This window comes from Hippopotamus amphibius, chromosome 3, assembly GCF_030028045.1.
Source record: "Hippopotamus amphibius kiboko isolate mHipAmp2 chromosome 3, mHipAmp2.hap2, whole genome shotgun sequence".
NCBI lineage: Eukaryota > Metazoa > Chordata > Mammalia > Artiodactyla > Hippopotamidae > Hippopotamus > Hippopotamus amphibius.
Window position 1 is genome coordinate 56115490 of NC_080188.1, and position 16141 is coordinate 56131630.

At 35.2% G+C, this 16141-nt stretch overlaps 1 protein-coding gene across 5 annotated transcripts in view; it reads left to right on the forward strand.

Annotated features, from left to right (window-relative positions):
* ARHGAP24 (Rho GTPase activating protein 24) overlaps window positions 1-16141 on the forward strand; it is a 476239-nt gene that overhangs the window by 428677 nt on the left and 31421 nt on the right. For all 5 annotated transcript variants that reach the window (XM_057728038.1, XM_057728041.1, XM_057728040.1 and 2 more), the window contains one exon: window positions 679-886. In XM_057728038.1, coding sequence (XP_057584021.1) covers window positions 679-886 — 208 coding nt within the window. The remainder of the gene's footprint in view (window positions 1-678; window positions 887-16141) is intronic.

The window sequence follows — 16141 nt, forward strand, 5'->3', positions numbered from 1 at the left end:
ATTCTAGGTAACGTATAATCAAACATGCTCCCTGTTAAGGCAAACCACCATGACCCTGCCTCCTCACTTTTGGTTTGTACTGCTTTGTAATTCAAATATTTCTCTTTCCAATAAATTAATAGTTTAAGATTTTAAAGAGCAAAACCGTCTGAAATATTTTACATGGGTGAAAATTCTGCATTTCTTTTTATGGTTTTATCCCTTTGATTATAATCATGGCATCATCACTTGATTGAAAACGAAAGGTGAAGAGAGACACGAATAATATTTAAGCTAAATGAAAATTGGGAATAAAGTTACAACTGTAACAAAAGTACAGTTGACTATTATCTACAGAATATTTCTGCTTTTAAGTTTCTAAATACATTTTTTTCCCATAAGGAAAAAAATAAAAGAAAATGAAAAATTGAAATTATATTTATTGCAATATTTCTTATTTCAAACTGGATATCTCAAACTCCATATTTCTATTTCAGTTTTGGAAAAAATATGGAATACAGGGGAAAGGGTAGCATAAACTCTTTTCATTTGAAGAATTGTACATAATTTAATCCTGTAATAATGTGAGGTACCAAATGTGAAATGCTTGCTAGCATTCCAACACTGAGTTTTAAGAGAAAGCAAAAAAGTGGGAAAAGATGAATTTCTCAAATTCATTGTGATCCTTTACTTCTCCAGGCATTTTTGGACAGAAACTGGAAGATACTGTCCGTTATGAGAAGAGATATGGGAACCGCCTGGCTCCAATGTTGGTGGAGCAGTGTGTGGACTTTATCCGACAAAGGGGGCTGAAGGAAGAGGGTCTCTTCCGCCTGCCGGGCCAGGCTAACCTTGTCAAGGAGCTGCAGGATGCCTTTGACTGTGGAGAGAAGCCATCATTTGACAGGTAGATTTCAAGATTTTACTAACCATTCTTCACTGAGACACTCAAACTGAACCAAAAGGTTGCAATAAGCTGAGATGGGATCATCCTTTTCTTTTTCAAATGAGAATATTTATGTATGTATTTTTAATTTATTTATTTATTTATTTATTTATTTTGCTATGTTGAGTCTTCATTGCTGCACGCAGGCTTTCTCTAGTTGCAGCAAGCGGGGGCTACTCTTTTTTTTTTTCCCCAATAAATTTCTTCCTTCTTTCTTTCTTTCTTTCTTTCTTTTTCTCTTTCTTTCTTTCTTTCTTTCTTTCTTTCTTTCTTTCTTTCTTTCTTTCTTTCTTTCTTTCTTTCTTTCATTTTGGCTGCGTTGGGTCTTTGTTGCTGCCTGCAGCCTTTCTCTAGTTGTGGTGAGCAGGGGCTACTCTTTGTTGCAGTGCGAGGGCTTTTCACTGTGGTGGCTTCTCTTGTTGTGGAACACAGGCTCTAGGTGCGCGGGCTTCAGTAGTTGCGGGCTCCCAGTCTCTGGAGCACAGGGTCAGTAGTTGTGGCGCATGGGCTTAATTGCTCCTCTCAGCATGTGGGATCTTCCGGGACAAAGGATCAAACCTGTGTCCCCTGCGTTGGCAGCGGATTCTTAACCACCGAGCCACCAGGGGAGCCCCTGAGTTGGAATCATCTTAATTGATGTTGTAACAGTTTAGAAGATGGATTATATGGCCTCACAAAGATGCATTGTTTTTATTAAGTTACAGTCAAAAATTTGATACTTTAGATGTCTTTCTCTGCCATACATTTCCCTCCACTGAAAACATTATTATTTATTCTCTTCCTTTGGCCCTAAATTAAAACTGTATTAAACTTTTACATTGGAAAAGTGAATTTTTAAAGAACTTTTATTGAGATATAATTGACACACAATAAACTGCATATATTTAAAGTGTACAATTTGATCATTTTTTTTCTTATTAGGAATGTATATATGGCAATCCCAATCTCCCAATTCATCCCACCCTACACCACCCCTGCCACCCACTTTCCCACCTTGGTGTCCATGTTTGTTCTCTATATCTGTGTCTCTATTTCCGCCTTGTGAACCAGTTGATCTGTACCATTTTACTAAATTCCGCATATGTGTTAATATACAATATTTGTTTTCCTCTTTCTGACTTACTTCACTCTGTATGACTGTCTCTAGGTCCATCCATGTCTCTACAAATGCCCCAATTTCGTTCCTTTTTATGGCTGAGTAATATTCCATTGTATATGTGTACCACATCTTCTTTATCCATTCATCTGTTGATGGACATTTAGGTTGCTTCCATGTCCTGCCTATTGTAAATAGTGCTGCAATGAACATTGGGGTGTGTGTCTTTTTGAATTGTGGTTTTCTCAGAGTATATGCCCAGTAGTGATTGCTGGGTCATACGGTAATTCCTTTTTTATATTTTTAAGCAGCCTCCATACTGTCCTCCATAATGGCTGTATCAATTTACATTCCCACCAACAGTGCAAGAGGGCTCCCTTTTCTCCACACCCTCTCCAACATTTATTGTTTCTAGATTTTCTGATGATGCCCATTCTAACCGATGTGAGGTGATACCTCATTGTAGTTTTGATTTGCATTTCTCTAATAATTAATGATGTTGGGCAGCTTTTCATGTGCCTCTTGGCCATCTGTATGTCTTCCTTGGAGAGATGCCTATTTAGGTCTTCTGCCCATTTTTTGATTGGGTTGTTTGTTTTTGTTTTTGTTTTTTTGATATTGAGCTGCATGAACTGTTTATATATTTTGGAGATTAATCTTTTGTCTGTTGATTCATTTGCAAATATTTCCTTCCATTCTGAGGGTTGTCTTTTTGTCTTGTTTATAGCTTCCTTTGCTGTGCAAAAGCTTTTAAGTTTCATTAGGTCCCACTTGTTTATTTTTATTTTTATTTCCATTACTCTAGGAGGTGGGTCAGGAAAGATGTTGCTGTGATTTATGTCAGAGTGTTCTTCCTGTGTTTTCCTCTAGGAGTTTTGTAGTGTCTGTCCGTACATTTAGGTCTTTAATCCATACTGAGTTTATTTTTGTGTATGGTGTTAGGGAGTGTTCTAATTTCATTCTTTTACATGTAGCTGTCCAGTTTTCTCAGCAGCAATTATTGAAGGGGCTGTCTTTTCTCCATTGTATATCCTTGCCTCCTTTGTCATAGATTAGTTGACCATAGTTTATCTCTGGGCTTTCTATGGAAAAGTGAATTTTTAAAATAGGAGCCTTCTCTTGATTTGATATTTCTTTGAAATTTTTCAGCTAAGGGGTATTAAAAGTGTTGATAAACAGAGATTGGGATATTGGCAATGTAATTAAAAACATTATATTTTTAAATATATAGCTCACCTTAATCTAGAACAGATTTGCAAGGAAACAAGGAGAACTACATAGTATGGTGAAATTCAGGAAATAATGGAAGTTCCAGAGAAGAATGCATAAAGCATCCATAACTCCACTAATTGAGTTGAACGCTGATAATATTTTGTAAATTACCTCCTTCTCTTCAATTTTTTTAATTCAGTAGAAATAAAATAGTCGTTTATCCTAATATTATTAATTCAATATTTGTAGCAGAGTTTTTTCATATCAAGAGTTCAGAAATGCTCTTTTATTCCAGTATATTCTAACTTGACATCTGATCATTGACAACCTCTGTAAGCATAATTTTTAATGACTATATTTCATTCTGTAGGTATATTGTTCATAATTGCTTCAATAAAGTTGGACATTTAAGTCATGACATTTTTACTATTACAAGTAATGTTGTAGTGAATACACATTCATATAAATATCTTCTACTTTTGGATTTTTTTTTTTAGGAGAGAGTCTCAGTATTGGACATGTGAATGAGAATAGTTTTGATACTTGAAAATTGAAAGTTGCCTAATAAGTAGTATTTCTCTTTGAAAGTGTAGGACTATCGCGTGGATAGACACCAATCTATAGAACAGAAAGGCAAGAAGACTCTTGAATACATGATATAAGATAAAGGAAGCATCACTGAGAGTATGGGCTTGTGCTAATAATCCAAAAAATTCATGTTAAGTCATTTGATGCCCTTTTACTGGGTACATTAACAAAACCCTGAACAGTGATAAGACTAAATGCTGGCAAGGTGTGTTGAGGTGGGCACCCTGATGGTGAGTGTGCAGATCATCATAGTCATTCTAAAGAAATGTGCTAGTGTGTTTCAAGACTCTTTAAGCAGGAAAGCCCAGTCCTAGGAAAAAATCAGATATGCGGTAAAAACTGAAGTGCAAATTTGCTTATTATAATTTCTATAATAGTGAAGAATGAACGCCAATCTGTTATCTCTAGCAGTAGACTGTGGTTAATAAAATAAAAAGTTATTTAGTTATTAAAATTTGGGGAAAATGCTGATTAGATGATGATCGATGGAAAAATTAGACAGGATAAATTAATTGATCAGAATGCTACCTTTTTACAAAAAGTGTCACAGTTTATAAGGATTCATAAATTCCCTCTGAGGAGCAAAAATTAAATGTGGAGGTAAAGATCTTTGCTAATATGTGAAAATAGGGGCGGTTTATATATTTTAGGGTACCTGTAAGAAGAGATGTGCCCTGTAAGCAATTATTTCTTTATTTCTTTATGACAGTGAACTTTGTATAAAATGTGATCCCAGTTACAAAAAATGTATGTTTTTCGGTATAAAATACATCAGTGCATAGAGGCTAAAAAAAATATAACAAAAGATAAGCATTAATTTCGTAGAATAACGAATGACCTTCTACCCTTTTTTATATTGTAAATTCGATAAACATCCCTTACTTTTATAATCAGAAATTTAATCAAAAATATCTTTTAATTAATTTCATGCTGCACAAAATTTTCCGTATCTTTTAGCTTCTGAAGTGTAACTACAGAAACTCCCCGTTTACTAGAAAATCTATAGAAGACAGTTGCAGAAAGTATTTCAGTGTCAGAAGCTATATGGTAATGTTGCTAGCATGCTTTGAGAAAAAGGAGTGTCATTTGCTCAGTCATTCACTGGTTGAGGTTTCCACGCTGGTATATTAAAGCACCCCAAAACTTTGTGGCATAAGCAATAACAACCAATCATTTGTTTATAAATCAGCAATTTAGGCAGGACTTGGAGAGGAGGTACTATTTCTCCAATACATGGCGTTGATTACTGTCAATCAGTTAGGTCCGAAGGATCTAAGACGGCTTCTCTCACATGTCCAGAGCATTGTCTGAGGTGACTAAGATAGCCGGAGCCTGCATGGTCCTTTGTCACTCTCTCTCTCTCTTTGTAGTCTCACATCCAGTAGAACATCTCTTCATGCAACTTTTATCTCTGGCAGATTAGTCAGACCAGTGACATTATGGCTCAGGGTTCTAAGAGCTTGTAAGCATTGCATTGGTCAAAGTAAGTCGCAAAACAGGGCCAGCCTATATTTGGGGGAAGGGAAATAAACTCTAGAACTTAATGGAAAGAAGTGGCTAGCATTTACAGAGAAGGACAAATTTGTGGGACATTGTTTTAGGAGAATATCACTATAGCTTTAAAGTCTAGAAATCAAGTGGAGTAAATTCCCTAACTTTGTTCTTTTTCAGGATTGTTTTGTATATTCTAAGTCATTTGCGTATCTATTAAAAATTTAGTATAAGTTTGCCAGTTTCTACAAAAAAGCATGTTAGGATTTTGATAGAAACCTCATTGAATTTAGGAATCAATCAATCTAGAAAATTGACCTCTTAAAAATATGAAATCTTATAATCCATGAACATAGCCCATCTGTACATGTCATTAGGATTTTTCATATTTCACAGTGTTTTATAATTTTCAATGTAAGACTTTGCTCCATTTTGTTAAATTTATCCTTAAATATTTAATGTTTATAAATGCTCCTGTAAATGGTATTGTTTTTATGTTTAATTTTTAATTTAACAAGCAAATAGAATATTTACATGTTAAAAAGAAAAGGTCACTCCGTGAGGGAAAACAAATATTTTCTACTGCTCCACCCATAGAACACTGCCGACACCTAATGTGTGGGTTTTCCATAAGGAGCAATTCTCCAATTCTTGGTAGACACCCATTGAGTGTCCTCTGATTTAATCAATTCTGACATTAACTGCCCAGAGTTAGTGCAGACGCCGCAGGTTAAGGGCTCATTTCCACAAGGTTGCCCCTCCTTCCACTGCAGGCACCAATTACAAGTCCCAGGGTGTCACCTTCTGACCAACCAGCCGTAAACCTGAGGTTCCTCAAGTTCAGTCGTTTGCAAGAACAGCTCACAGAACTCAGGAAAACAGTTTAGTTACTAGATTACTGGTTTATTATGGAAGGACACAACTCAGGAACACAGATGAAAGAAGTGCATAGGGCAGGAATGGGGAAACGGCTCAGAGCTTCCATGCCCTCGCCAGATGTACCACCCTCCTGGCACCAGGATGTGTTCACTAACCTAGAAGATTTCCAGACTCCTTCAGTGAGGATATTTTTATGAAGGCTTCATTATATAGGCGTGATTGATTAAATCCTTGGGGCTAGAGTTCCAACCTTCTAATCACCTGACTGGTTTCTCTGGCAACCACCCTTCACCCACCCCACCCCCTAGCATCCTTAGGGGCTTTCTCAAGGATGCCTTAACATAAATTCAGGCATGGCTGAAAGAGGCTTGGTATAAATAACAAAGACTTTCCTTTCCCATTCCTCACTCCAGAGCTATTTTAGGAACTGGGGATAAAAAGCAAATATTATAACAAAAGATGCTTCTATTACTCTTATAAGTTAGGAAATTACAAGGGTTTTAGGAGCTCTGACCAGGAGCCAGGGATGAAAACAAAAATTTATCATGGTATCACACTCTGGCAATCTGAATATGCTTGTTTTGATAAAGAAATTAAGCTTGAGTTTCTCAGTCCTAGGGAGGCAGATATGCAAATTACTGGATTCTGCTGATTTTAAAAAAGGATTCCCAGATCCATGGACAGTGAAATAAAAAGAAAAGAGTGATGTATTTGTGGCCAAATGTAATTGTAAACTACATTCTTAGGGAATAAATAATCCATAATTTCCCAAGGAGAGTGGATTATTTTCAGAAATGTGTCCAAGTAGAGTATTCTGCCCCATCTACTTTTTTAGTTAATTGACTGAGTTTAAAATTTCACATGACCAAGTCCTCATTCAAGTTTCAGTTTTGGGGATGTGAAGACAAACTGCCTGGGAACATTTGCTAGTTCAAGTTAAACTCACCAGTGTTCACCATCAAAATGTTCTAAAAAAGAATGTAAGTTAAAAAATACAGATCAAGCATAATATTTTGACTAGATATCAGTATATAAAGCAAAGTACAGAAATTTTTCTTTGTGAAATGTTAAATAATGACCATGAATAAATATTTTCCCTTGTTTATTCTAATAAAGCTTATATCTCACTAACGAGTCAACCGGATTTAGCTTTCTTCTTTATATTTGTTAAAATCTGGAAAGAAATTCTCACAGGAATTCTGCAACGATAATCTCTAATTTTCATATTAAGATCTATTATTATTGTAGCTCTCATGTTAAGCTCTAAAGTTTGAATTTTAAAGTAAACTTTTTAAATAACATTTTAAAATTATGAAAGTATAGTTATTGAAATTAAATGTAAATATTATTAAAATCATTTTAAATTATAACATTTTGTATGCAATTTAGAATACAAAAGAATGTAAGAAGGAAAGATGAGCATTTCAAAATTAAACAACCCAGAGAGCTCTTGCTATAAATATAAATAAGTAGATATAGAGAGACTTAAATATAGAGATATATCTAAATACACACATATAAATATAAGCACACAAATATTGGAATCACACAGCTTTTACATCTTGCCTTTTCTTGTTAACATTATATCATAAACAACTTTCCAAACATGATTTCAGGGACGATATAGTAATTCATCATATCATTATATTGGTTTGTCTAATTCTGCCTTCGTTGCTGTTTTCAATGTTTTGCATATATCAGTCCTACGCTGACGAGCGTCCGTGTCCATATATCAGCCTGTGCTTTTGAAGCTATGTATCCATTTGGAAGTTAATATTTCATATTTGAATGAAAAGAAATATTTTGTGTTATAGGAGGAAAAGAAAAAGTTTGAGAAAAGGAAATGTAGAACATACACTACTTGAATTTAGAGAGATTGAAGTGCGTGTGGCAGCTGTTATGAAACTATGCACTTTTGTACTCTTCTTTAATTGTATCAAATGCTATTTTTCCAGTTCTGAGGTTCAAGTTTGAGACTTTTATGTATGCGTGACTCACTGTCCCTGCAGTTAGATGACATATTCCCACAGACTCCTTGACCAAAGTGAATTCTGTGAGAAAGGACACTCTTATTGACCTGAAAGAATTTGTATTTAATCAGTTTATGTCAACTGTAAAAAACAACAGATGTTGGAGTTCCTAACCATTCTTTTATTCATTATTTCTATTTAGAAGTGAAAAAATATATATGGCATTTTATATTAAACTTTCCCTCTTTGAAGGGACAAAAATGAAATGCAGAATGTGTAAAATCAGTTTAGAAGCCAAGTGTTATTTTGTTTCCAAAGCTCTCCAGATGGTATCAGCTGTTAAAGAAGATACAGTTTGGGAGAGCTGGGAAGGTAGGGTCAAAAATGGCCATGTGGGTGTCACCATTGTAGCATTAATTGCTCAGCAACAAAATAACTATGCACTTACAACACAGCATTCAAGAGCAAGGACAGAAGGCTGGAGAAGACAGTGATTTTACACACTCTGTCCGGGAATCCCATAAAACAGCTGCTGTCCGAGGTACCCCAGCTGCCCTCCCTTTTACTGAGCTCATTCTGCCCTAGTCCCTCCTCCTCCTCTCCTGTTTTATTCTTTATTTGTTTTGGTGACTGACTTAGGATCACAAAACAACTGCAAGTCTACAGAGATAAAAGGAAAAAAGGAAAAAAGCCTAAAATTTAGGAGGCAGAAAATCCAGACACATTTTAATTTTATACTCTGGGTGGCAGTATAGCTTTGGGCATTACTGACCTGAGTTATAAAAAGTGAACTTGAAAGGGAGAGCACTATAGACTCAGAGGAGATTCTCAAACATTATTTTCTATAAGAATGACCCGGAGAGAGAACTCAAGATTCAAATGGCCAGACTCCACTGGCTCTCATTCTGTTTTAAAGGGTTTGAAGATACCTAGGAATCTGCATTTCAAACAAATCCCCAGGTAATTCTTACATGCATGGTGCTCTGACCACAACTTGGGAAATAGTTGCCTGACTATGGACTACGGGAGTGTGGGTTAAAGGAAAACTGCTCATTTGCAGTGATGTGCCTCAGTTTTCTCATATGTGAAATGGAGAAAATAATTTAACCTCATGGCACTAATGAAAACAACATTATTTCTGACTAAGCTAAGGAGATCTTATGCTACTGTGAAAAATAAATTACTTTCTGGGGTGCACAGTTTATGTGTAAAATATAAAATTTCCTATCTGCTAAAATGGGTCTGAAATTTTAGATCAGCCTTAAAAGTACATCCCTGCACCTATGCTTTGATCCATGTGAAAAAAAAAAAAAAAAACTGGGGAGTTCAGTAATGCACTCCGGGTATAGAGCCTTTGTATCATAGTTTGAATCAATGATCTACTGGTTGGGTCTGATGGAGGAAAGTGAGGAAAGACAATAATAGCTTGAGGGCATGTGGATAGATAAAGGGTTGGAAAAGCGAAGAACAGACTCCCAGGAGTTTGCCTAAAGCAAGCCCTGAACTTATAGAGGGCAAACTGGCTACCTGTTTTCAGCAACCAAAATGATTCTCCAAAGTGCAGAGAGGTGCCAGCCCTCCAAAGTCCTGGGCAGCTGTTTAGTTATGGTAACTCTTAACATTCCCATATCTTGATGCAATTCTTAGATATTATGACGGCTTGACAAGATCAATAACCATTGTCTTAGAGTACTTCTCAAATGTCCTCATTCACATAGGACCATCCTGACTTTAGCATGTTCATATACCATCTGTACTTGGCTTACTGATATTTTTCTTTAAATTTATTCACTGTTTTTTAGATCAATTTTGTTGTAAAAGGAACTTATCATTTTTTAGTTGAAAACCAGCACCACTTGCCGTAAATACAACGTTAATATAGCACAAATGCAATAGCCACAAAGCAGGTTATTAAATGCCATCTGAACACAGCTGCTTTGGGAAGACTCTGACCTCGGGACCTCTATTTATTTGATGAAAGTGGAGATTGGCAGGTGCTAGAACTCTTCTCTCATCCCCAATTGGTACTTCCTGCTTGTTATAATAAGGAGACTTGAAAGGCAATTGAGAATAGACTAGTGTTCCTACTGTGTAATTTGATGTCACTTACTGCCCTGTCCATGTGGCACCTGACTTGGAATAGCCCAAGCTTTGGGAAGTACGGTCAGATCACTCTTTCCTAGCACTGGCAGTCCTACTTCCTTGAATGCTTGACTTCTTATCTAATTTGAACCATGGGTGTAACTTGCAAGGGTTCCATGAAACCCCCTTGTAAACATACCAAGGTCTGAAAAATTAATGAGCTCTAAGGGAGAATATTTGGTATGTGGAAAATATTCACCCGAATGGATACTTACTAAACATTTTATGTAGGACAGATTGTTAGCTAGAAACCTGTCATATTCCATTGTATTTACTCTCTTGGTGATGTATCTAAAAAGCTGATACATCTGAAGTGGGGGACCTGAATTTCACTTTCCTTTCAATTTATCTTTGAATAAATTTGAGCTCGCTTCCACTGAAACCTGATTGAATGATGAAGAAAAATAGCCAATTAACCAAGAATTTCCCCAGTATTTGGCATATCTATCAGTGCATTTGTGTAGTTATTTGCAAGAAAGCAGTGTCGGAAGAAGAGTTCAGGCTTTGATGAGAGGCAGGCACCATTCACGACCTATGTCAACAATCTGAGACTACTTACCTAACGTCTCCAAATTCCTACTTTCCTCATATGTAAAATGGAATCATGCTTAACCGCCCCCCTCCCCACCCCCAGCCCCCGCCAGAGGTGCTGTAGTCATGCACTTAAAAATAAAACAAAGTGGAACAAAAACACCAGGAGTAAATGGTACAACGTGCAGAAGACAGCACATGTGTTGTCGTTGCGTCATGGTGTTAGTGATGACGGTTTTAACATTTTCCGTGGTGAAGAAAAGTAGTATGCGTGAACCCATAAATACAGAAACGAGTGTTTAACCGTGAACTCTTCCGTGTTTTTAATCCACAGTATCTTCCTTTCTGTTTTGAAATCTCCATAGCAATTCCTACTGAAAGAAGTAAAAAGACCTATAAGGTTTTATGTTCTCGAAGTGTATTTCTGTGTGTCTTGCAAGTCAGATTGTAAATATTCTTGCATGCGTTTGGGGAAAGTACATCCCTTAAAGGTATATATTTTCTGAAATAAATTTATTGAGTCATATGTTACATATCATGCAGTTCACCCATTTCAGAGATACAATTCCATGATTTTTAACAAATTTACCAAGTTATGCAACCATTACCTTATATACATTTTCATCACCCGAATAGCATCTCTTATGCCATCTACTGTTATTCCCAGCAGCCCGGCCTCCCCAGGCAACCACTAATGTACTTTCTGTCTCTATAGATTTTCCCTTTTCCGGACATTTTGTATAAATAGAATTATTCAATACATGGTCTCTTGCATCCAGCTTTTTTCACTTAGCATAATGCTTTCGAGGTTCGTGCGTGTTATAGCATATATCAGTAGCTTGTTGCTTTGCATTGATGAATGGAATTTCATCTTGTAAATAGCCTACAGTTTGTTTATTCATTCATCGAAATTTCGATTGTTTCTCTTTTTTTGCTTTTATGAATGATGCTGCTGTGAACATGCATGTACAAGTTTTTGTGTGGACCTATTTTCATTTCTTTTGGGTGTATACCTAGAAGTAGAATTGCTAGGTCCTATCTACGTTTAACATTTGGGGAATTGCCAAACTGTTTTCCAGTGGCTGCAACATTTTATGTTTCTAACAGCAATGTATGAATGTTCCAATTTTTTATCCTAGCCATACTGGTGAATGTGAAATGGTATCTCATTGTTGTTTTAGTTTGTGTTTCCTTAATGACTACTGATGTTTTGTACCTTTTTATGTGCTTATGAACCATTCATATACACACTTTAGAAGGTACATGGTTTTAAACTGATTTTTCTGGTTATCTTGATCATTTATTATAAGGACATGGCTGAAAAATTGCTAAAGAGCTAGAATAGTGTTCTGGGAATTGAGAAAAACGTCTGTGATACCATGAGAGCAGGCACACACATACTCATGAGGATCTCACCATGGATATTCATTTAAAACTCTGTACTCTCAAAGTAAACTAAAACGTGAACTCAAAGAAAGTAGGGAATTTTGTGACTCTTGCTCACCTTTTCCATCCCCAGCACCTAGAACTGTATCTGACACAAGGTAGGCATTCAGTAAATCTTTGTTGAATAAAGGGATGCAAGGAGTGTATTTTGACTATATCAGCGTTGGTTGGATAAAAGAATGAAGACATTTCTTATATCTCAATAAGCAGACAATTCATGTACTTATTTTCATAGATTAGAATTCAGGAAATTTGAAAATTGTCATGTTTCAAAACAACTTCTAAAATTCTGTTACAATATCATTTTTGTCAACTAAAGCAAAATGCCTGCTGGTGTTAACGTAGAGTCATAATCTTATAAATGGGAACACAATTTCATAAAATCCACAGATCTAAAATAAAACCAGAACCTTTATTTGTTTTGTATCCCAGAAATGCTCCATGCATTATAAAGTGAACTAGATTCTGATTTATAGCAAAACAACAACAAAACAAAAAATTAAAACAATACCCGTAACTTCTGCTCAGTACAATTTTGTTTGTCTCAATTTCTTCCTGCTTACATTGACTTCTCTTAAAAATAGTCTAAGTAGATAACAGCACTAATTTAACATATATTTGTGTATGTGGTAGCAAAGTATCCTTTCCAACAAAGAGCATGACAGCATTTTAGTATAAGATCCACAATAAATATATAATTGGATTCTTTTAATGCTTTTTATTCTTTCCTCCAATATACATATATACACACACATATTAATAAACTGGAGTCGTATCATTTAGCTCATACTTGGAGAATGCTTTTGTGTTGTGATAATAAAAGACTGTTGAAGTGTTCAGAGGAGGAACAAGTTTTGCGTGGACCTGAACAGTTTGTGTGTTGATTTGTAGATTCACCTGGATGTACAAGAAAATCCTTTTAAGTTCCCTCTAACACCATGAGTTACACATTCAGCAATGTAAAACTAGGCCTTTAGTTATTCATCTCCTTTATAAGGCACAAAGGTTTTCTTCCCTACATTATTGGCTGTATTAGAAGAAAATAAGTATTCTGGAAAAGAATATTTGCATCCTTTACTGTCTATCCTAGAATTAGATAAAATTTTCCAAACCTGTGATGGTTACGAAAGGAAATGAGCAACACACAAGAGTCAGTGTTAAAGACACATTAATAAGAAAAAAAAGTTATATTAAGGAAACTTTGATTGCTAGTTAGTTTTCATTAACTAGAAAAATTATCTGTCATATTTTTCTATGTTTTATTTTTTACTTAAAAATGGAAATATTAAATTATGTACATGAGTTTTAAATGCTGTTGGGAAAATTTTAAAATATGTTTTTTTATATAAATAAACCCCGTTAGCATTAGAACATCAATAATGCTTCTCTGGGACATTCTTGGTTGCATAATCTGATATCTCTCAGAAAAAAATTCATTGTTGAATGTATTATGATGATGACATTTCCTTTGTTTCTCCTGAAACTCCATCTGCAGAGTTTAGTAGAGGGAAAAATATATAGGCAGACAACAAAATTGCAAAGTAACTAAATACAGCCGTAACTTCTCTATTTTAGCTAAGCCAATTTCATTAACTGTTTGCCAAGATTTTGAAGACCATATGAGACTGAAATTACAACCCATAACACTGAGTCCAGGGTACAATTGAAGCAAGCTAAGGGTTATGTGATGAAGTCTCCAGTTCATACCATTACTAATGTAAAGACATGAAAACGTATAGAGTCATGTAAACCCTCTATGAAAGAATCCTTCGTGTCTGTACATGAGGAGTCAAATGTTAAGAAAGACAACATACCCATTTAAGCAAGAAATGTTGAAGGTCATCATTTACATCTCATTAGAAAACTGCATAATCACAGTGTACTTAGAGAATGTATATTATTCCTTCTAGTTGTCTTCATTTCTGAGCCATTTCTGGGGGAAATGTGAGGTGAGCAGGAAATGTCCTAGTCCACCTCTCTCAAACTATAGTCACATGATCCAATGAATAAGAAGTGCTATTTGTTAATTATAATTTAAAATTTTCTGTAAATGAGTTTTCTTGTGTCTCTTGCTGTGAGTAGTTTCTTTATATCCACCTGAAAATAGGTCATCTGAATTGACAACAATCTTCTAATTTTTCTCATCATTCATGCATTTCCTGGCATATACTTTACACTTCGTGAATTTAGGAAATTATGTTTCACAGAACAGCCAGAGAAAGTGTTAATGCATGGATATTACTCCATTGTGACTCCCAACCTAGATTAGGAATATCCGTGTTTATTAAAAATGATGAGCAAACTGACCACTTCTTCCATTGGCAACTATAGACACTCTGTGGAACCTCAAAGGCTTGAGCTTTCCCCTGAGATAATTATAAATAAACACAATAAAGTTCTGCTGGAACTGAGAGAGAACAAAGTCCAACATACACAGTGAATCAAGGAGAGCCTTGGTTCGTTTCCTTCATACCATAAAACCTACTGTATATGTTTACAAAAATCCTACAAAGAACAAAATATATATGTAGAGGTATGTAGTACCTATGTATGAGTGTATGTGTGTGTAGTATGTGTGTACATGTATACATAGTATGTAGATACACACACACTTAGAATCTTTGCAGTTTGCAAACAGGCTATCTCTAGTCTCTTTATCATTGGTGACTTTCAAATAATTCCTTAGGTCAATACTTATTCAAAGCAATTATATACATTATTGTTATGAACAGGGTCTTACTTTAATAAAAAAAATCGTTTTAGCTCCTTGATCTCAGATTTACTTTCTATGGGAAAAATTTATGAGAAAATTTTTTTTCATAGCACAGGTCTTAAGAGTTTGGACACTACTAATGTAATTTATAGTATAAGAATGCAACATGTGTGTTTGAATGTTACTCCTAAGTTAAATTTGGATATAGCATTGAACCTTGGATCCCAAGTCGCCAGGGCTATTATGAACTCATTTAAATAGTCACATTGATTACTTTGTAACTGACAACATAGTTCCTTCATTAATTAATTCATTTTTATTGAGATGTAATTGACATATAACATTGTGTAAGTTTAAGGTGTGCAGTGTGTTGGTTCGATACATTTATATGTTGCAATATAATTGCCATGTTGCCTAGCACCTCTATCAGGTCACATAATTATAATTTCTTTTTTATAGTGAGAACAATTAAGATCTAGTTTCTTAGCAAATTTGATGTTTATAATACAGTATTGTTGACTATATTCACTATGCTGTGTGTTAGAGCTCCAGAATTTACCTATTTGCAACTTAAGGTTTTAGTTAGGTTTTTTGTGTTGTGTTGTGTTGGAATTGAATGCATACATATGCAGAAGGTAGCCTGTTAAAATAGAGTTATACTGATGTAATGTTGCTGTAAGGAAGCTTTGAATATTCTACATCAAGCCTTTTAAATGCCTCAGTCGCATTAGCCTTTCCGCTCTAATGAAATCACCTTGGTGCTATGATGGAAGAAAGTCAGATTTTATTTTTGTTCTTCAGTCTAAATTTTTAATTTACTTAGAGAAATCAGAGTGTGGCTATATATAAAGTGAATCAATGCTCTCAAACACTAATCCAAACTAACTAAATGATGTCGCCTCTAATGACTAGTCTATAAAATAAGTATATGTGTTTCTTTGTGATGTATATTTATCTGTATATGCTTAAACATTTGCCCTTTGTGTTCAAATATAGTATTCAAAAGCTATACAACAGGGCACTTTACTTGTCATTTATATTTATTTGGTACAAATGATTACCACCTGGTTGTATATGTTCAGGAGTCTAGGGTGGGAAGACAGGCTTGTAGCAGAAAGACCAGTGAATATGCTGTTATATTAATGGAG